Source organism: Rhinichthys klamathensis, unplaced genomic scaffold (assembly GCF_029890125.1).
Source record: "Rhinichthys klamathensis goyatoka isolate OS25496 unplaced genomic scaffold, OSU_Roscu_1.1 h1tg000044l_1, whole genome shotgun sequence".
In the NCBI taxonomy this organism is placed as follows: Eukaryota; Metazoa; Chordata; class Actinopteri; order Cypriniformes; family Leuciscidae; genus Rhinichthys; species Rhinichthys klamathensis.
In genome coordinates, this window is record NW_026606591.1 from 249,543 (window position 1) to 272,500 (window position 22,958).

The 22,958-nt window shown below is 38.8% G+C and overlaps 2 protein-coding genes across 2 annotated transcripts in view; both read right to left on the reverse strand.

The window, feature by feature from the left end:
• Positions 1-1,100: 1,100 nt before the first annotated feature.
• Positions 1,101-9,637, reverse strand: ucp1 (uncoupling protein 1). The gene is made up of 7 exons (XM_056247223.1): positions 9,531-9,637; positions 8,898-9,031; positions 7,899-8,106; positions 7,590-7,787; positions 4,429-4,530; positions 2,640-2,820; positions 1,101-1,287 (listed from the first exon to the last, which is right to left on the reverse strand). Exons 2-7 carry the CDS (start codon positions 9,021-9,023, stop codon positions 1,173-1,175), a joined length of 930 nt encoding a protein of 309 aa, XP_056103198.1. The 5' UTR covers positions 9,024-9,031; positions 9,531-9,637; the 3' UTR covers positions 1,101-1,172.
• An 8,794-nt stretch (positions 9,638-18,431) lies between these two features.
• Positions 18,432-22,958, reverse strand: part of tbc1d9 (TBC1 domain family, member 9 (with GRAM domain)) — a 57,002-nt gene continuing 52,475 nt past the window's right edge. Inside the window, exon 21 of the mRNA XM_056247208.1 lies at positions 18,432-19,352. Coding sequence (XP_056103183.1) covers positions 18,636-19,352 — 717 coding nt within the window. The 3' untranslated portion in view covers positions 18,432-18,635. The remainder of the gene's footprint in view (positions 19,353-22,958) is intronic.

The window sequence follows — 22,958 nt, forward strand, 5'->3', positions numbered from 1 at the left end:
CATGTAAATATGTGAGGTGAACGCATCTGATCATAGCGATATGGATACGTTTGGACCAGCCCTGCAATTATCCGGCATCATGTCAACAGACGAGGTAAATAAGTAAAATCACACGATGATGATAGTTTGATTATAAGGTATATTTGGGACTAGAATATATCTGGCTATGTGAGACCGTTTGAATAATCTCTTCTTTGCGTGACACTAGCGACATTAGTACAGAATAATCGCTCTTTCGGCATTATCCTGAATATTGTTCATTTCATGCGCCATTGAATGGAAGCGATCACGTGCGTGTAAACGTAAAGCCTTTTTGTTTTCCCGGCAAAAACGCCCCCGAGTCCTCAAAAAAACAGTCTACGGGCTTTCATAGGCAACCTAGGAATCCGGGGAAGGTGACGAAGGTCTCGTTTTTTAAGTTTCGTTACAAGCTCTTCACACATTGACAATACAAAGCAATTAATACATTAAAAATCTTTAACTGTAAATATCGAAAATGATTTGCATCAGTATGAATGCAGGCCTAAAGATTTCTACGAATGTAAACTCATATTTCTTTGAATATCAATCTTATTTCACATAGTATCACAACTTAATATTCCACAGTCCCCATAAAGACATCCAGAAGGTGTATAAAGGTGTTTTATTGATGCATACATGCGTATCTTTGTGTCTTTATAGGTTTCCAGTGATGAGGCAATCTCACTTTCTAGGTCATTCCAGGGTTACATGTTGGAAAAGTTTTAGAGTTAAATAAACATTAAGGTAAATGGTTGCTTTAAACAAAGCACTAATTGCTTAAAAAAATGAGGAAAGATAAATATATTACATAAACATTTTGTACATTAACGTATCAAGGGGGGTGATGAGGTTCAGAATATCCTCTCATTTCATTATGTGTGATGGATGATCAATCGTTGTTCAGTGGCTTCATAATTATTTATACATGAAAAATGCCCTGAAGGAGAAACGATGACGATCATGATCTGATTCTGATGTAAATGCTCATTGGAAGCTGAACAGGCAACAGTACGGGATGCATCAAAGCGGAAGTCTGCAAGTGGAAGTTTCTGCGCCTGCGCATCTGGTTTTCATCGTCCCGCCAGAGGGGTTTAAAACAGCCGCTCGTGTGAGTCCGTGTGTTTGAAAGGATGTGAGTTTGAGTTTAGCCTCTACGTGGTGGCTTCGAATCTGTCCCGGGACATCATCATAGCCCTCTTCAGTTGCTCGAACGACACGAACATCACCACGTTCCAGGAGCCCAACCTCAGGAAAGATGGAACGAAACTGGAGGAGAAAGAGAGAAGTTTCGTCTGTTAACTATAACGAGAACAAAAATCGTTCTAATAAAAGAATGGTTGTGGGTCACACCACATCTTTAACGGCACAGAGAAACAATATCGTTGGAATCGCTTTCAAAATGAGTTTTGTTTCCAGTTGATGAACAATAACAACATTAAAGCAGGATGGATTCTGATTGGCTGTCAAAGAGCTTGAGCATTTAAAGCGACAGACAACAAAACCTCAGTGCGTGCTTATAAAAAAAAACAGTATTAGATCCGGTTTTATTACTATTCACCTTTATTGGTAACACTTGATTTTGATAGTCCATTTTAGAGATTCTACTAACTATAAGTAACTTTGCAGCTACATCTCAGCTAACTCTCATTAGAGGATTAGTAGACTTTCTGCTTAATATTTGCTGACACTTTATTTTGTTGGACCCCCAACAGACTTGGCAACTACAAGTCAACTTATTCTACTAACCCTAACACCTAACCATAACCTAACAGTCTACTACACTGTAATGAGAGTTAGATGACATTTAGTTAAAAAGTTACTTATAGTTAGTAGAATGTCTAAAGTGGACTATCGAAATAAAGTGTAACCCCTTTATTTAACCATGATGCAAATGTGAAAGTAGTCTCCAATAAAATTTCGTAATGTAAAGGCCTGTTCACACCAGGCCGACGTTTAACGCCTCGTGACTAAACAAAGGGCGCCAATGTGAGTGTGCACACCGACGCGAAAAACGCCACGCGTAAAAACGGCATTTATTTAAAAACACCGCGGGTTCGTTTTTTTGGTTTGACGCCTTGCGTCAAAAACTATTCGACCAATGAGATTGGCGCTTTTGCTCACGTGTCTGGAGCTTCTGAAGTTACAGTAAAACACAACTTGGGGGCGCTCAAACACAAAACGGTCTTGCCGAGCACACATACGTAACGGCGAAGAAGATATACGCCAAGTAGCGTCTACACTGCCGGGAAGAAATAAGACGAGAAAGATGAAAGATGCAAGGCAAGATGAATGTAGAGCTGCTGGTCTCGTTGGTGTCGGAACATAAAGAACTATATGACAAACGCGACAGCGACTACAACATAGGACTATTCCTGTTTTACATTAAGCGCCATCTAATGTCAGGGAATGAATTTGCACGTTCACTCGGCTCATCGTCAGCGAAAATTGCTTGGGTGTGAACACAAAAAACGCGTTGAAAAACGCTGGCGAATAACGCGCGCCGATATTCATCCCGGTGTGTACGGCCCTTTACACTGATCACAGTCGTATACTAGGCCCTATAAGTCGTAAACGGCATGCAAGACAGATAGGATCAGTGTTAGTGTGTGCTCGCTCACCCTTTGTAAAAGGCGGTTGGTCCCTCTTTGGTCATCATCGTCCAGGCGCAGTTGATGGAGCTTCTGTACTGACCCGGAGGAGAGTTCATGTAGCGAGTCTTCACCACGTCCACTGGGGACGCGATCACGGTCGTGATGAAACCGGCGCCGAACGCAGACACAAAATGACACGGAAGATTGTCTGCGATGCAAAAACAGGAATACATATTACTGATATGTGTGTGTTTGAAGGCTCTTGTTCAATGTGTCCAGTGCAAGTTATTATAGTTAACTAAAACATTTTAAAAATTCATTAAATGTACAATAACAGGTTAACTGAAATAAAGTGAAATATTAAAAAAATGTATTTCATTGCAACATTTCTCATTTTCATTTAGTTTAACCCTCTTGAGTTGTTGAGTTATTTTTGACCGAAATTTTTTTTACGAAAAATGTAGCATTTTTTACTTCATCAGAACGGTACGAAACTTAGAAAAGGTTTTGGCGCTTACTATGTGAACACACACACACACACAAAAAAATCATGCACATCTTTTGAAAAGGTTACATTTTTGACCGCATCGGAAATTAAACGAATTGAAAACAAACAAATTTTATCTAGTGCAAACGTTTGGTAAACGTCTCCCAAACAAAATCTCTTACTAATAATTTTTGGAGATATCAACCTCAAATTTGGAGCACAACTTGTTTAGATTTATGGCATGGATTTTCTCAGAGTTCAAGAGTAAAATATTTTTTGAAAAATATATACTTTGTCATATATCATTTAAAAATATCATTTTAAATTTAATTATACTAGTTTTTATACTGATAAACTTAAACTTCTACAACCTTTTTTGTTTGTTTCAGCAATAATCTGAAATGTGTCGTCTTTAAAAAGAGACCAAACTTAAACTGTAATAAATCTTGAAAGCTTTGGAGGACAGACTCAAGTTGGAAAATTAATTTTCAGGTAATACATGGATCATAACTATTCCATATAATTTAGTAGCATAAAATCCTCTAAAAACACAAATTATTAAACAAAAAACATTATCGAACTAAAATATAATGCGATCATTTCATTGAAATAATAATAAATAAATAAAGTTATATAAAAAAAAAAAATAAGAAATGACAAAAAATTTTTTTAATAAAGAATTAACTAAAATTAAAATGAAAACTGTAAATATATTTAAAAAATATATTTTTATATTTTCCAATTTCATTTGAAGTTTTAGTAGTTTTGTAATTTCATATTTGGTTTGAGTAATTTTACTATTTTAAAACATTTCAAATTCTTTGTTGATAATTGAAAGAAAAAAAAGGAACCATTTCAGTTAGTTGGCAAGGTAGCATTTCTAATTGTAGTGTAAGTTAACACTGACATGACTGGTGCTGTCACAGGCCTTCACTACAGATGTGCTGATGTCATGTAATGGTTAGCTGGGCACCAGTACTATCTTATCTGCTGGAAGTGGTTTGTACTGGTTGATTCCAACACGATCCACACTGGTTATTGGAGGTTGGACAGTAAAAGGAGGGCGTGTGAGCTTTTGACCAATCACAGACGCTCCTGCTGTGTCGCCTTATGGACTCTTGGCCTGATTTCGAGGCTCCGTCACACGCTGGCATATGCTTTGAGTTTTGGGGAATGTGCTTAGTAAAAATGCTAAATAAAAACAAGATGTTATGCTTTATGAACAGGACCGTTGGGAGCGACATATCAAAGAGCTCGTCCTGTTTATTGAAATATCCAACTGGCTTTTTTAGGGTTCGCGTACTGTGAGTTTTCAGTCGTGGCTCTTACCTGACAGGAGTTTATGTTTGAGAATGGCTTCTTTGATGAGATCGTAAGACACCAGCTCTGTGCAGTTGACCAGGGCGTTCCTCGTGATGTTCGGCAGAGTTCCTGTATTCACACAAATCACACATAAATAAGATAAGATAAGATAAGATATACTCAGTGCTGTTGTTTCTTAAGCAAAGCCAGAGCTGGCATGAGAAAAACACATGCAAATTAGGATTAAGAACATTATTTTGGCCCAAATATATTTTGAATATATGCTGTGCACATCTTGGAAATACATTTTTTCAAATGTAATGTGCTTCAAGATGCGAACAAATAGATTATAAATTACTAATCTGTTGAGAAGGAAATGGGATGCGTATCATTATATTGGATCCAAGCATCAGGTCTTAAAGTGACAAGAACCTATAAATACCTAATCAAAGAACAGATCACAGCTTTAACAAAGATTGATCTATTTTTAATTTATACAGTGTTATTTTAGATTTAGGCTTGATTATTAGCCCACGTGTCTGTATCTGAATAAACTATTGAGACCTTACTTTGTAACTTTGTTGTATTAGTGTATTTGATCTTTTTTTTACTGATGGTTCACTTGCCTTTAATAATGTTTGAACTTTATTAGTTGGGCTAGTCATTTTTGCTGTAGTATCGAAGAACTTAAAAGTGTCTTTTAAAGGTGACCTAAGTAACTTTTTTACCTGAACCGAACAGCTTTGGAGTCATTGTAATGTTTATATTACTGATTTCGTGTTGAATGGTGGTCGTCTCGCACCCCCCTGGTGCCTGTGAGCCGCAAAACCACCCTTGCAACTTTGGGCCGGCGGGTCCCATATCCCATATCAGGTATCGTGTGATATCAGGTCTCGCGAGGTAACGAATTGCTTTACGGCAAAAAACAGATCTGATAAAATTCTGATAAAATGAGCATCAAACAGAAATAACCCGGCGCCGTATACATGTGGTGTTCGAGGCGCACATACAATACAGACTGCCGACAGTTAAACAGGGCGCGCGCAGCTCTTAAAGGGGCCACACCTTATTTCCACTCGTTACAGCATCCATCCTACTGAACAGGTACCGGTGTACAGGGGGAGGGGATCCGGCCGTGAGTGCGAGCCATCTCTGAGTGAGTGCTATTCACGACAGTACAAGTACTCCACAGCGACTCTAGGGGTCGCTGTTTGACAAAAACGGAATTCCTACTTAGTGCTGCTTTAAAGGAGAACTCCGGGCAATTTTTAAGTTAATCTTGATCGTTAGACCTTTGTGAGTACTGACTATAGGAAAAAAAACGAACCGGATTGGTGCTTGCTACGCGGAGCTGCGACCGCGAATGCCCAGAGCTCCCACCCAGCTAAAACGGCAGCTATGGGGGGATCGACATAAAGAGCGTTTTTGAGCCTCTTAACAGACACAAAATGCAATTAAAATGTCTGTCCAACATGAACAGGGACCCTACATGTGAACAAGATGCGTTTAGCAACTTAGCCATTGTTTCAACTCACCTAAATAGTCTTTTAGACGGCAAGCTGTAGTCTCGCGCTGCAGTCCCGTGCTGTAGCCGGAAAAGGTAAACAATGTCCAGGTGGGAGGAGCCATTTCTTCTTCACTTGTAGGCAACTCTGATCATAACTCGTCGCACATGATCAACGCTCCTCCCACCTGGACATTATTTACCTTTTCCGGCTACAGCACTGGACTGCAGCGCGAGACTACAGCTTGCCGTCTAAAAGACTATTTAGGTGAGTTGAAACAATGGCTAAGTTGCTAAACACATCTTGTTCACATGTAGGGTCCCTGTTCATGTTGGACAGACATTTTAATTGCATTTTGTGTCTGTTAAGAGGCTCAAAAACGCTCTTTATGTCGATCCCCCCATAGCTGCCGTTTTAGCTGGGTGGGAGCTCTGGGCATTCGCGGTCGCAGCTCCGCGTAGCAAGCACCAATCCGGTTAGTTTTTTTTCCTATAGTCAGTACTCACAAAGGTCTAACGATCAAGATTAACTTAAAAATTGCCCGGAGTTCTCCTTTAAGTATGGGTGTAACGATACCCTCAGGTCACGATTTTGATACATATCACGATGCGATATTCCAAGACATATGATAAAAGTTTAACACAAAATGCACTGTTGATTAAAATGCTAAATTTGGTGTTACATTGTGGGTGTAAATGAATATCTTGGACTTGGTGCTGGAAACCCAAAGCACAGGACAACAGAGACACCAGAATAACAATATTCATGATCCTGAAGCTGAAAATACTGAATTATTTTAGACGAATATTGCACTCTGTCACTGACTAGATATATTTAAAATAATGTTGGCCACTTTTACTGGTAACATTTGGCATTATCAGGACCCACAAATATTCCCCAGTTGCATTATTAAACATTATATTCAACATTATAGTTAGTAGTTTAATGTAGTACTGACACCAAAACTCTGTAAACTTGAATTTTTTTCTCACACAGAAACTATCCACAATACAGATTGTCACTATCCACGATACATACTGATGTATTTTTGTATTGCGATATATTGTGACACGATATATTGTTACACCCCTAGTTTTAAGTAATAAATGGAAAGCAGCGTTACTTTTTTTTTTTTTTTGCTGATCCAAAAAAATTATCCGCTCCATGAATCAAAACCCGTAATATGATCGAAACCGCGAGTTTTGTGCTCCATTGAACCACTAGAAGAGCGTTTTGTTATAAAGCTCCTATGGACTGGAATAACCTTCCATTGTCATTGAAATCCATTACATCTTTACATTAATTTAAATTGGCACTATTTTTATACTTAAAGACACCATGTACATGTTTTAATTGATATTGTAGTAAATTTGGGCTCATTAAAATGCTGTAATGTCATGTGAATACCCTATGAGGCATTATTATTGTCAATGTATTCATGTAATTTATTGTATAATTTGGGGGGGGGGGGGGCATGCTGTGAATGATGTCTTGTTGAGTTTGTTTTTTTCTTGTTTTTCTGTGTTATTGTGTAATGTCTTGTTTTGAGCATGTGTGGCTCAGGTTATTTACAATCAGTGATTGAAAGGACCCCCTTGAAGGGGCTATACAATATTAGCCAGAGTCTGAGTTAATAAAAGTGTAGGGCTTTGGTAACAGCTTCTCTCGGGGCAGAATACACACCTTTCCACAGGCCTTTGAGCCCCTCGAGCTGGAAGATCTGCCTGTAGGCCTGCATGGTCCCGTTGTAGCGTCGGCCCACACCCTGCAGGTTCATCTGGGCCTGGAAACGCACCTTCACCACATCTGTGGGCTGAGCCACGGACACGGCCATCGCCCCCGTGGTGCAGCCTGCCAAGATCCTCACGCCCACGTTAGGGTCTGCAAGGCCAAAACCAAACCTTCATCCCAACACTCTCACACTCTCGTCTCCGCACAGATCGTACTCTCGCCTTCTCTGTGCGGGGATGTGTGTTAGAGAGCTGAACTCACTGTCTTTGCCCCGCGTGTAGAAGCTCTTGACGCTGTCGTAGAGGCCGATGCGTATGGACGCGAAGGCCATCTGCCTCTGAAGACCTGCGACCAAGCCGTTGTAGAGCGAGCGCGGGCCCTCGGTTCTCACCATGGTGCTGATGGTCCCGAACACACCTCGGTAACGGATGCCCTTAGCAGCGCCCGTCACCGCCTTCTCTCCCTGGATCTGGGGCAATACAGGTGATCAGAGGAATACTTGAGTTGCACGTATATGTAATAATGAAAGAAATATCGCAACACAACTTTAAAAACAAAAATGTGTTTTTGTTTAATATATATATAGGGCTGGTTGCACAGACAGGGTTTAGATTAAGCCAGGATTAGTTCTTGGTTCAATTAAGACATGCAAGTAGCTTTTATAAACGTGCCTTAGATTTTAACATTTACAATTTTAAATGTTAATACCTGACAAAATTCCAAAACTACCCAGATTATTTATGTAATATTCATAAAAATATTATTAATGCAAAAACATAATATAGTATATTATATATTTAAATAGTAATTTAAATCAATCATATGCAGGAAAAGATTATATATAAATTTTAAATAGATTAACAATTTTAAATTATTATATATTATGTAATAATACAATTATATATATATATATATATATATATATATGTATATATATATATATATATATATATATAGTATTATATATAACGTTTAATATAGTCATATTCAGGAACAGATTATAATAATTTTAAACTGATTTTTTATATTAATAATATATTCTTCAGAAATCTTTACAATTTGAACTATTAATACAAATATTATTAATGCAAATTTGAAAAAATGAATATAAATATTAAACAAAGAAATAAATTAATTAACAAAACTCCTAACTACCCAGATTATTTATATATAATAATATATATAGAAGTATTATTGGTGCAAACACAGTAATGCATCAGCTCAGAGTCCAGAGGCTGTGCTGGGACGTCCCGTCTGTACCTGCAGGCGCACTTTAGCCGTGTCCAGAGGGAAGGTGACCAGATCCGCGATGCAGCCGGCCATTCCTGCACTGAGGACCTTCACCACCGGAGGAGGAGGAACATCGGTCGGCTTCAGACCCACCATACTGACCGCTGTCACACACACACATTCTTCATTATGACCATCCTGCACAGTTTACATTAATATAGTAGTCATACCTTTGAGAAAAACTGAGGTGCATCCTGGGATGCTTTTAAATGACACACTTGTTGCACAGTACACTCCATACTCATCCATTAAACATATTTCTTAAATAAATTCATATCTAGGCACAATTCATAATGGTCTGCAGCACTAACTTCAAGCATTTCAGCAGGAGCCTTTTGATCAAAAAGTTTGTAAAATCATGAGAAATATAAACTTGCGCTTTCAACCGGCGGTGTAAATATTTACAACACATGCAAATGATCTCCAGGTAAAGATCAGAGTATTGCAGCTACTTTCATAACACAATATGAATAGCATTACAAATAATACATTACATTATTTTAAAGAATATAATGATATTTCCCATATTTATTCAGAATTTTGATATTTGATTATAAACTCATATTCTGATTTATACACACACACACACACACACACACTGACCTGCGAGTGATTTCCTCTGTCTGATGGAGTGACAGGGCTGTGAGGATGAAAACCGGCGCTTTGGAGGGAAGAGGACGGGTTCGCTCCCTCTTTATATATCATTCTCCAAGACGGGCTTTTCCCTCCTCCGCTCGGGGAGGTGTTTCTCTGGGAACGATTACTGGCCAACACAAAGTCCACCCTCCAGCACAGAGTCCAAAACATCCCACATCCAGATAAACAAGCCTTTCAGATAACTCAGTGGACACAAAGCTGGCCAAAACTTCAATCTTTGCATCAATGAATGACTACAATTACAACGTGTTGGTGTGTAAAAACATCCCCTTCAGCTTTAAACAGGATAGTATGATAATATATGATATGATAGTATTATATCTGTTCATTGCAACGCTGACTGGAGATGATGTTTGTCATATAGCTAATAATGAAAGTGCAGACGCATTGAAGGAGATCAACAACGCTCTCGGCCAATAGTAGAGCCGGGACCGTCCTGCGGGGTCTCAAAGATGATTGGCTTCATGGCAGGGTGGGAAACCAAACAACAAACCTCTAGGAATGTCTATAAATTTCTGTTTAACGGATGGAGGGGAACATTCAATCACTGCACAAGTCTAATCAAACACAATAGTAACAACCTGTACGTTCCTTGACAAATATGGCATGCCCACTAAAACTAAAAGTGCTCCAATTATAGACTTTTATATCATTAAAAGTCAAAGACCTCTCTGGTTCTTTGAGCAGATGTGGTTTTAAATTGAGCCATCAATATTAACAAAGGACCGTTAAAATGTGATTTCTCTGCCACTGCTTTACCAAAAAAATATAAATGATAAATGCATATTTAAATTAAACATACAAGTATTAATAATTATTATTATAATTCAAAATTATTTAAATTGAACTGTGATATTTCTGCCACTGCATTAGCAAAGTATAAATTAAACAACTATACATGCTACATTTTTATTACAATTAACCATATAAATATTATTAATAAATAATCAAAATAATAATAATTATTAATTTTAACTATTAATAATCCTACATTCAACCATTCAATTTGAACAAAATTAAATGGTTAAAATTGAATTAAACTGTGATTTCTCCTCCACTGCATTAGCAAAAACTATAAATGCTAAATGTATATTTAAATTAAATATATAGATATTATGAATAATTAAGACAATAATAATTAACAATATTATTATTAATAATAATAATTATGCATACAGATAAACAACTGTTAAAATTTAATTTCTCTGCCACTGCATTACAAAAAACCCTCATTTTTTAAATAACCATATAAATATTACAAATATTAATCTCATACAGATCAACTATTTTTTTTAAAGTAGCTTACTGAATCAAAGCTTTTTAAGAGAGCAATATCTTTCAGATAATGTCAGATTATATAATAATAATAAAAAAACAGATTAGTATTTTTTTGGCACAAAGACAATTAGAGTGACAGCATTAAACTTTAACCTAGCCAAAATAAATAAATAAATAAATATATCAGATGGTATAAATGGTGAATTGTGATTAACATCACTCAACCAAACATTTTGCTACATAAAACAAAAGCAGGAGTAAAATCACGTTTGTCATGATTATTCCATTGACAGTCATGAACCAGCAAATCAATGCACTGAAATGAACCGATTTCCTAAAACCGTCAGAACCAATTCACTGAAAGAGGGAGGGGGATATTCTAGCTTTGCATGTTTGCTTGAATGCAATGAAAAACATATCAGCTACTCAAAAATCAATATATAGCGTAACACTACAGAGTAAAGTGTCTTTGTCAATCTAATCTGAGCTTCACTGTACGGTGTGATTCCCACTCGCGAGCGCTCCAGCGGTGGTCTAATGTTTATCTGAGTCATGTGAAGGTGCGACTGAAGTTCATGAGGACTGATAACAGGCTTTCACCTTATGCAAGAGCCCAGACAAAAGCCACCAGATGCAGCTGGATCATTATCTTCAGCATCTGCTGACTCTCTCATGAACCACCGCTTATCACAGGTACATCAAGACTGAGACTTACGTTACGTCCAGTTCTGGTGGCTGTTAATCTGGTCCACACGGTCATAATAATAATAATAAATATAGCTGCAGCAGCAATTATCAGGGGCAAATAACAGGATAAAACATGCCAACATGGCTGGGAGTGTCAAACCAACTGCGACAATGAGCAATTAAATACATTTTAAGATTATTTTATTCAAAATGGCTGAAAAATCATAAATACAGTCACTAGTGATATTATTTTAATGGTTTATCACTTTCGACCGATAGGTGGCGCTGTGACCAAATTGATATGGTGTGGTCAGAGTAAGATGACAATAGCTATGTTTCAATCACCCTGTTTTTATGCGCATTTTGAAGTATCGCATCAGAAATGAGAGATGGAAACGTCATATTTTGGTTAAAAAAAAAATTCGCAAAAAAGTTTTTACTTTCGCTTGAGGTGGTTTTTGAGAGTTAATGCAAATAATGGAAGATAGAAATGCATTTGCCGAATAAATTCTGACGTAGCGCACATTAAACCCACGTGACTAATAGGCTGTTTCCTCATGATGGGAATTCCGGATCTTTTTAGGGAACCGAACCGGATCATTTGGCTCAGCTCAGTAATAAGAGTAAAAGTACGTTTTTAAAGAAAATCAGAATGGCGGACAGGAAGTTCAGCCGACTTCAAACTTGGTATCCATGTTCTCGGCATGAGCCAAGGAATCTATTAAGACCAGTATTATAATAGGCTAATTTAATCAAAAGTTACCAGCATTTTTGGAAATTTCATTATAACTTTTGACCACAAGGTGGCGCTGCCCTGAAACTTTGAGTGCTGTGTCAGGGCATGGAGCCGAAGACACATTCAGAGTTTTGTAACGCTGCGCTTAATGCGTCCGTAAAATATCCGCATTTTACGAACAATTAAGAATGTATCGTTATCGTTCGACTCGGCATGCTGCACCAAATCAACAGTGACCAGTTGTGATTTTTGGCAAACCTTTCAAAAGTTATAAGCAAAAATAGCCATTTTTCATATCTCCTGACCACTAGGTGGCACTGCGCCAAAACTATGCAGGTAACCTCAGGTCATGGGTGTCATAACACACACCAAGTTTGGTCAGAATTCGTTGCGGAGATAAAGCCTCACGTTCATTCTGGCATGCTCTTCATCGAATTCATTTACACGTTATTTGAGAACGGTTTGACGAATCAACAGACGATAACGCAATAGTTTTCAAAAGTTTGCGTTTTCAGGCCGTTGTCGTGTAAATGAACGGCCAAGACGCATAAAACGCTTTACGTTTTTAGTTGAAAATGGTGTCGTGTAAATGGACCATCAATTTATATTTAAATTAAAAGTATAAATAATAAAAATAAAACAAAAGTAATAATAATTATTATTATTATGAATAATAGTTATATTTTATTACTGTATTAATAATAAATCATAATAGTAAAAATTCTTGCCTTTTGCTGGGTTTGTAAAAAATTATTAATTAACCTATTAATTAGATCAAATGAATGAATGAATGAATGAATGAATGAACATAAATAATGAAAAAATTAACAAATGCATAAATTAATGAATATATAAATACATAAAGAAACAAGAAAGAATGTTGAAAAAATAAACAGCATTTATAATATTGACCTCAAAGGCTGAAGGAATAACCATGTTTTAAATGCAGTTTACACACACACACACACACACACACACAAGTGCATTAATGAAGCGGACGCTTAAGTTGCATCAGAGAGCTGCTTTTCGAGTGTGCAGATTAAAGTAGACTTTGATTTTTGGTTAATTCATAAACGACAAAATGTACAGGGATGATTGACTGTTTGTATTGCTTTACAATCTATGGCACAATACTTGGATCGAGAGTACAAAAGATAGGAGGTTAAAGATCAAACAATCCTTGATAGGTAAGCGGATAACCGGAACAGATAAACAGCTGACATTTCAAGAGGTTAATGATGGGACACTGCGTTAGCATGTTAAAGAGCTTTCTTTACAGGGGGGTTTGATTCGGAGAAAAGAAGAGCTGAGGGAATTAAAGCTGAGAGAAGGGTTTCTGCCAGGTAATGACGCAAGGCTTGTTGACGAAGACAGCATGGTGTCTTTATTCGAGTGCCAAGTGTCTCCTGTGCTGGGACGATCAGGGGACACTAGCGTCTGATTGGACGGCTCCACTCACACCCTCTGAACGTCAGCGGTGGCCCGACAGAGAGAGCAGGGAGTGCATGGGTATTCATCCAGGACATCACAGCCTTCGTTACAGCCCTGAACTCTCACAGACAGCAGAGTTGAAACACTCAGTCAAACATGTGCAGAAGAAAGCGTCTCTCTACTGGCCTCTAGTGGACAGGACTCTCAGCAGCGTCACACTCACACTCAGCATGACCAAGCAGAAAAAGACAACCCTTCTGCTGGAGTCTGTGAGGTACACAAAAGGTCCCCGGAGAACCTTTGTGTTCCCTGTCCCCCGAGACATAAAATGTCCCCGGAGAACCTTTGTGTTCCCTGTCCCCCCAGACATAAAATGTCCCCCGGAAACTTTGCGTTCCCTGTCCCCCGAGACATAAAATGTCTCCCCAGAAACTTTGCGTTCCCTGTCCCCCAGAGACATAAAATGTCCCCCCGGAAACTTTGCGTTCCCTGTCCCCCGAGACATAAAATGTCCCCCAGAAACTTTGTGTTCCCTCTCCCCCGAGACATAAAATGTCCCCAGGAAACTTTGCGTTCCCTGTCCCCCGAGACATAAAATGTCCCCAGGAAACTTTGCGTTCCCTGTCCCCCGAGACATAAAATGTCCCCCAGAAACTTTGCGATCCCTGTCCCCCGAGACATAAAATGTCCCCAGGAAACTTTGCGTTCCCTGTCCCCCGAGACACAAAATGTCCCCTGGAAACTTTGCGATCCCTGTCCCCCGAGACATAAAATGTCCCCCGGAAACGTTGCGATCCCTGTCCCCCGAGACATAAAATGTCCCCCGGAAACGTTGCGATCCCTGTCCCCCGAGACATAAAATGTCCCCCGGAAACGTTGCGATCCCTGTCCCCCGAGACATAAAATGTCCCCAGGAAACTTTGCGTTCCCTGTCCCCCGAGACATAAAATGTCCCCAGGAAACTTTGCGTTCCCTGTCCCCCGAGACATAAAATGTCCCCCCAGAAACTTTGCGTTCCCTGTCCCCCGAGACATAAAATGTCCCCCGGAAACGTTGCGATCCCTGTCCCCCGAGACATAAAATGTCCCCCGGAAACTTTGCGATCCCTGTCCCCCGAGACATAAAATGTCCCCCGGAAACTTTGCGTTCCCTGTCCCCCGAGACATAAAATGTCCCCCAGAAACTTTGTGTTCCCTGTCCCCCGAGACATAAAATGTCCCCCGGAAACGTTGCGATCCCTGTCCCCCGAGACATAAAATGTCCCCCGGAAACTTTGCGATCCCTGTCCCCCGAGACATAAAATGTCCCCCGGAAACTTTGCGTTCCCTGTCCCCCGAGACATAAAATGTCCCCCAGAAACTGTGTTCCCTGTCCCCCGAGACATAAAATGTCCCCCCAGAAACTTTGCGTTCCCTGTCCCCCGAGACATAAAATGTCCCCCAGAAACTTTGTGTTCCCTGTCCCCCAGAGACATAAAATGTCCCCCAGAGACATACAATGTCCCCCAGAAACTTTGCGTTCCCTGTCCCCAGAGACATTAAATGTCCCCCGGAAACGTTGCGATCCCTGTCCCCCGAGACATAAAATGTCCCCCGGAAACTTTGCGTTCCCTGTCCCCCGAGACATTAAATGTCCCCCGGAAACGTTGTGTTCCCTGTCCCCCGAGACATAAAATGTCCCCCCAGAAACTTTGCCTTCCCTGTTCCCCGAGACATAAAATGTCCCCCGGAAACGTTGCGATCCCTGTCCCCCGAGACATAAAATGTCCCCCGGAAACTTTGCGTTCCCTGTCCCCCGAGACATAAAATGTCCCCCCAGAAACTTTGCGTTCCCTGTCCCCCGAGACATAAAATGTCCCCCAGAAACTTTGTGTTCCCTGTCCCCCGAGACATAAAATGTCCCCCGGAAACTTTGTGTTCCCTGTCCCCCGAGACATAAAATGTCCCCCCAGAAACTTTGCGATCCCTGTCCCCAGAGACATAAAATGTCCCCCAGAAACTTTGCGATCCCTGTCCCCCGATACATAAAATGTTCCCCGGAAACTTTGCGTTCCCTGTCCCCCGAGACATAAAATGTCCCCCCAGAAACTTTGCGTTCCCTGTCCCCCGAGACATAAAATGTCCCCCAGAAACTTTGTGTTCCCTGTCCCCCGAGACATAAACCCCCGGAAACTTTGCGATCCCTGTCCCCCGAGACATAAAATGTCCCCCGGAAACTTTGCGATCCCTGTCCCCCGATACATAAAATGTTCCCCGGAAACTTTGCGATCCCTGTCCCCCGATACATAAAATGTCCCCCAGAAACTTTGTGTTCCCTGTCCCCCGAGACATAAAATGTCCCCCAGAGACATACAATGTCCCCCAGAAACTTTGCGTTCCCTGTCCACCGAAAAGTTTAAAGGTTAAAAGGAAGCTTTATTCAGCCTAAATCTCTGTTCTTACCCATTCTATGTAAAAAAATAAAAATTATTTAAACTTACAGAATTTCACTACAAATGTTTTTTTTTCTTTTTTTTTTTCGGTTTAAGATTTATTGATCAAAAACAATGAAACCACATCAACCGGGGTCTTAAATGACATTAAGCATGTCTCAAAAACTTGGGTAAAACTTTTGGTTGACCTGAGATGGAGCAAAAACACTTCCTAAAGGTTCTTTCACCGAGACGATTTACTTGCTTTTTAATAGTTTCACACCACTTTCTGTACCTCATTCACGGAAACGCCAAGCAGCAAATGAAACAGAACTGAAGAGTGTCTGACAACAGGACAGGACGTTTCCTTTTATACGTTTAATTCCGGGAAGTGGTCTGAATCATTTACAGGTCAATTTGAACAATTCACAATAAAAAAACAGAAACTTAAAAACAGCAGCATAAAATAAAGTAGAAACTCGTCTATTTAAAAAAAAAAAAAAAAAAAAAAAGTTAGGAGAAGGTGCACAGACATCATGCCTGGTGAGAACACAGCAAGAGAAAACCAGTACAGGATACACTATAATAAACAGTGAACGTCAGATATTAATATACACAGATGGACTGCATCATATCGGAGACTTCAGGTTACGAACATTCTCACTTTTTACAAAGAAGAGAAACCCAAAGTGCAGGTGCAAAGGAAGTGAGAGAAGAGAGAAACGAGAAATCTGGGAAATTACAGGTGATTTTGTGGCACATCGTTCCAACAATCCCAGTATTTCACGTCCCAGTTAAACCTCACGTACGCATTTCCCCATTATTCCAGTGAACGCTCTCACATTAAAGATGCTTTACTATACTGTAAAAACAAAACCATTCTCTTAATCTGTATTTTTGTCTTATTTTAAAAAGTAAAAATATCTAGATTGCACGAGGCTATTTCAGAGAATATGATATATATATTAAAGTATGCCGTTTAATTGTATTGTTCTTCCAAATAAATGTGTTTTAAAATGGCATTGTTTGTATAGCATAAATCTAAACATTTCTATTGAGGTTCATCCTTTTCCCAAAAAAATAAATAAATAAAAATGAATAAATTCAATATATTTTCATGTGATTGCACGCAGTTTTGTTTCCCCAAGTAAACTTTTTTTTAGATACATTTATTGGAACACAACCTAAAAATACGGATTAAGAAAATGTTTTTCTCAGACTAGTGAGCTATTCTAGTCACGATTACTGTGATAAACAGTCTAACTGTATTAGATACTATTAGTAAACATTTCTGTATATAAAGTACATCAAGCACATTGTATTATCCAACAGTTCCTCTATTAGACTCTGTACAGGTAAAAAGGTCGTTCTGTTGGTCACATGACGAGCCTGCGGGGAAACTCGTTACAGTCGGTCCGTAACGAGCTCACGCAGACATGAAGCCTCTGAAGTCTCGCTCTGATTTATTGGTTTAGAGGAGATGAATCAGGAGGCCAGTTAAAATGAAAGCTCTCATCATTTGCTGACCCTCATGTTGATCCAAATTTGGACTTTTTAAGGTAGAACACAAAAGGAGATATTTAGCCGAATGTCCATGCTGCTCATTTCCATACAATGCAAGTTAATGGGGACTGGAGATTTTGACCTCCTAATGACAATAAAAGTGGCCAAATGAATTATTATTACAAAACATCCGAGTCGTTCAATAGGTTTGTGCGAGGAACAAACTAGAATTTAAGTGGTTATTTGCTATTGTATGGTTTAAGGGATAGTTGAAAACTATGCTATTAATTACTTATCCTTATGTCGTTTTAAACCCCTAAGACTTTCGTTCATCTTCAGAACACAAATAAAGCTATTTTTAATGATATTTTAATGATTTCCGTCCCTCCATTGACAGGCTACGCAACTACAACTTTGACGCTTCAGAAACTTTTCAGAGACTCGATCGCTTTACATGATGAACAGATTGAATTTAGGCTTTTATTCACATATATTCATGAACTCAATCTAAATTAAATCTGTTCATCATATAAAGCGATCGAGTCTCTTCAGAAAATTCGGACTAAACCGCTCAATTCATATGGATTAGTTTTACGATCTCTTTATGAACTTTATGAAGCGACGAAGTTGCGTAGCCTGTCAATGGAGGGACAGAAAGCTCTCCGATTTCATTAGAAACACCTTCATTTGTGTTCCGAAGGTGATCTAAAATATTACGGGTTTGAAATGACACGAGGGCGAGTATTTTCATTTTTAGGTGAACTATCCCTTTAAGAAAAAGCAATTTTTATGGTGCTTTTTGTCAATTTCTAGCTTGATGGAGATGGTCACCATTTACTGTCATTGTGTGGGTAAAAAACTAGCATTAACTTTCCACTAAATAACTGTGTTTCACAGAAGATAAAAAATCATGGAACGACATGACTGAGTAAATGATGCTGGATTTCTCATTTTTGGATGAACTACAGTTTGTAAAATGGAGGGGTAATAGTTTTTTTGTGGCACGTTAGCCTGATAGCGAGATCTCATAGTCACTGACGGACATGTGTTGCTGTCCCACCTTGCGAACGTTCTTGGCGTTGGTAATTCTTGCTGCGATCTCGACGGGCTTCTCGAAGTACTGGACCAGGGCATGTTCTGTGAGCACAGAGGCCAGGAACTGCTCGAACGTGATGGCCCAGTCCTTATCCACGCTGGCGCTGTGAGGGAGACCACCTCTCCCATGATGCACCGCTCCTCTATGCGTCCCGCCGTTGCGTATGAGAACCGTGTCGTCCGCGATGTCCTCGCACTGAAGCTTATCGTCCAGCTCGTGGGAGCCGGCGCTCAGGACGGAGTACGAGGACATGGACGTGTCGTCTTTGGTCTCGTCGTCTGAGATGAGCATGGCGGAGGACGTGCCCGTGTCTTTGGGTGACGAATCCTCTGGTTTGATGATGTCTAACGGGCCCGTGATGCAGGAGTTGATCTCGGGATCGCTAGGTTTGTGTCTCGCTCTCTCTCGCTTGCTCATGCGCACTGGGATGCGGTCGTCCTCTTCGTCGTCGTCCTCCTCCTCCTCCTCCTCGTTGTCCTTGTTGTTGGGACAGTTGAAGAGTTTTCCCACCTCTCCCATCTCCAGGAGGAGACTGGTGACCGTGGCGGTGGCGTGATACAGCTCCTGCTCGCTCGGGTCTTCGCTGAACATGTTGTAGAGAGTCTTGCACAGCTCGATGAACTGACTCTGAAGACAGAAGAGAAATGAAACGCATCAAAACAGAGTCACATTTAACCTGTGAATAAACAAATCTACTGCAAGACAAGGACATCAGGTTAATTTAAATATTTGTATTAAATTAGTAGCTGTTAATAATAACTAATTCATTCCTGTGTGTGTGTATGTACATGTGTTTGTGTGCATATATATATATATATATATATATATATATATATATATATATATATACACTACCGTTCAAAAGTTTGGGGTCAGTGAGAATTTTATTTTTATTTTTTGAAGGAAAGAAATCAATACTTTTATTTATCAAGGAATAATTAATTTGATCGAAAGTGACAGTAAAGACATTTATAATGTTACAAAAGATTCTAACCCTAACCCTATTCATCAAAAAACTGTACAACTGACAGACCAACAACTGTTTCAACATTGATAATAATAATAAATGTTTCTTGAGCATCAAATCCTCATATTATACTGATTTGTGAAGGATCATTTGACACTGAAGACACTGACACTGGTGATGCTGAAAATTCAGCTTTGATCACAGGAATAAATTACACTTTACTATATATTCACACAGAAAACAGCTGATTTACACTGGAATAATATTTAATACTATAACTGATTTTTGTTGTATTTTTAATCAAATAAGCGCAGCCATGGTTAGCAGAAGAGAATTCTTTTAAAAGTATTTAAAATCGTACCGACCCCAAACTTTTGAACGGTAGTGTATATATATATATATATATATCACAGTTTTTTTATGTTGTATTGTCATAATATAATATATAAATGATAAATATTATATAAAAGTTGTATTTTAAGAAATGTCAATTTATTATAATAAATGTAAATACAATTTTATATATATATATATATATATATATATATATATATATATATATATATATATATATATATTACACACACGTTATTATAATTTTAGTGCAAAATATATACTATTTTATAATATATATAAAACCTAAAAATTATGTTTTATCTTAAGAAATGGCAATTTATTATATTAAATATTTGTTTACAAAAGATGGCAATTTACACACACACACACACACACACACACACACACACACACACACACACACACACACACACACACACATATATACAGGTCTTTCTAAAAAAATTAGCATATTGTGATAAAGTTCATTATTTTCCATAATGTAATGATAAAAATTAAACTTTCATATATTTTAGATTCATTGCACACCAACTGAAATATTTCAGGTCTTTTATTGTTTTAATACTGATGATTTTGGCATACAGCTCATGAAAACCCAAAATTCCTGTCTCAAAAAATTAGCATATTTCATCCGACCAATAAAATAAGTGTTTTTAATAGTGTTTTTTTTTTTAAAAGTCAACCTTCAAATAATTATGTTCAGTTATGCACTCAATAGTCAATATTTGGTCGGGAATCCTTATGCAGAAATGACTGCTTCAATGCGGCGTGGCATGGAGGCAATCAGCCTGTGGCACTGCTGAGGTGTTATGGAGGCCCAGGATGCTTCGGTAGCGGCCTTAAGCTCATCCAGAGTGTTGGGTCTTGCGTCTCTCAACTTTCTCTTCACAATATCCCACAGATTCTCTATGGGGTTCAGGTCAGGAGAGTTGGCAGGCCAATTGAGCACAGTAATACCATGGTCAGTAAACCATTTACCAGTGGTTTTGGCACTGTGAGCAGGTGCCAGGTCGTGCTGAAAAAATGAAATCTTCATCTCCATAAAGCTTTTCAGCAGATGGAAGCATGAAGTGCTCCAAAATCTCCTGATAGCTAGCTGCATTGACCCTGCCCTTGATAAAACACAGTGCACCAACACCAGCAGCTGACATGGCACCCCAGACCATCACTGACTGTGGGTACTTGACACTGGACTTCAGGCATTTTGGCATTTCCTTCTCCCCAGTCTTCCTCCAGACTCTGGCACCTTGATTTCCGAATGACATGCAAAACTGAGCAACAGTCCAGTGCTGCTTCTCTGTAGCCCAGGTCAGGCGCTTCTGCCGCTGTTTCTGGTTCAAAAGTGGCTTGACCTGGGGAATGCGGCACCTGTAGCCCATTTCCTGCACACGCCTGTGCACGGTGGCTCTGGATGTTTCTACTCCAGACTCAGTCCACTGCTTCCGCAGGTCCCCCAAGGTCTGGAATCGGTCCTTCTCCACAATCTTCCTCAGGGTCCGGTCACCTCTTCTCGTTGTGCAGCGTTTTTTGCCACACTTTTTCCTTCCCACAGACTTCCCACTGAGGTGCCTTGATACAGCACTCTGGGAACAGCCTATTTGTTCAGAAATTTCTTTCTGTCTTACCCTCTTGCTTGAGGGTGTCAATGATGGCCTTCTGGACAGCAGTCAGGTCGGCAGTCTTACCCATGATTGCGGTTTTGAGTAATGAAACAGGCTGGGAGTTTTTAAAAGCCTCAGGAATCTTTTGCAGGTGTTTAGAGTTAATTAGTTGATTCAGATGATTCGGTTAATAGCTCGTTTAGAGACCCTTTTTTAGTTGATTCAGATGATTCGGTTAATAGCTCGTTTAGAGACCCTTTTCATGATATGCTAATTTTTTGAGACAGGAATTTTGGGTTTTCATGAGCTGTATGCCAAAATCATCAGTTTTAAAACAATAAAAGACCTGAAATATTTCAGTTGGTGTGCAATGAATCTAAAATATAAAAGTTAAATTTTTATAATTACATTATGGAAAATAATGAACTTTATCACAATATGCTAATTTTTTTTAGAAGGACCTGTATATGCTGTATTTTATATGCCATTTTGTTATATAATATTTTAAAATCTAAAAATTATATAAAGTTTTATCTTGAGAAGTGGCAATTTATTATATTAAAAATTGTATTAAAATAATTCATATTTATTAAATTTAGTTTTAGTTTGTTTAAATTATGATTTCTCTGATTAAATTTCAAATGTCAAAAGCAAAATATTAGGGGTGTCCCCGACTAAGGATTTTCATAGTCGAATCAGATTCGTCAGGTCCTGCCTATAGTCGACTAATAGTCGAATCATGTGTGGGCGGGGGCGGGGCTTTAACATTTTAAAGCCGCGATGTACAGAACATCACACAAAGATATAGAAGAAAATGTATAAAAACATTTTGGATCAATAAAACTAAGAAATAACATAAATAACTGCAGAAAGGCCACACTGCAGATAGGATTTGCATTTCACATGCAAATCAAATTAAATCGGCTGAATTGCCTGTACGAGCATGCTCTATGTAGGCCTACAGCGCAACATCGATGCACTGAAAAATATTCAACAATTAAGAACATAATATTTCGTTTTGTATTTTTATTTATTATAAAAGTATAAGTCAGAATCAAACCACAAGAAGCAGAACAAATGTGTGCAAAATGCCTAAAGTGCAGGGGAACAAATATTCAAAACACAAGTCACAAATAGTTAAATTAGATCACCCTGAGTGATCAATTAATAAAATAAAAATAAAGAAATTATTAAAATAACGAAAGTATGGCCAGGATGGTCAACTTTGTCTTTTTAACTGCAGAAACAACAATAAACGCTTAAACTGGAGCGGCAGTCTTTTTAGCTAAACGTGTTCACAGTATCCAA

Bases quoted from the DNA above. Each gene is read 5' to 3' on its own strand.
- ucp1 (XM_056247223.1), bottom strand. From the start codon at position 9,023: ATGGTGGGTCTGAAGCCGACCGATGTTCCTCCTCCTCCGGTGGTGAAG. The intron at 8,107-8,897 runs GTACAGACGGGA...GTATTGCCCCAG, and splicing joins CGGCTAAAGTGCGCCTGCAG to ATCCAGGGAGAGAAGGCGGT. The intron at 2,821-4,428 runs GTAAGAGCCACG...TTTGCATCGCAG, and splicing joins CAAACATAAACTCCTGTCAG to ACAATCTTCCGTGTCATTTT.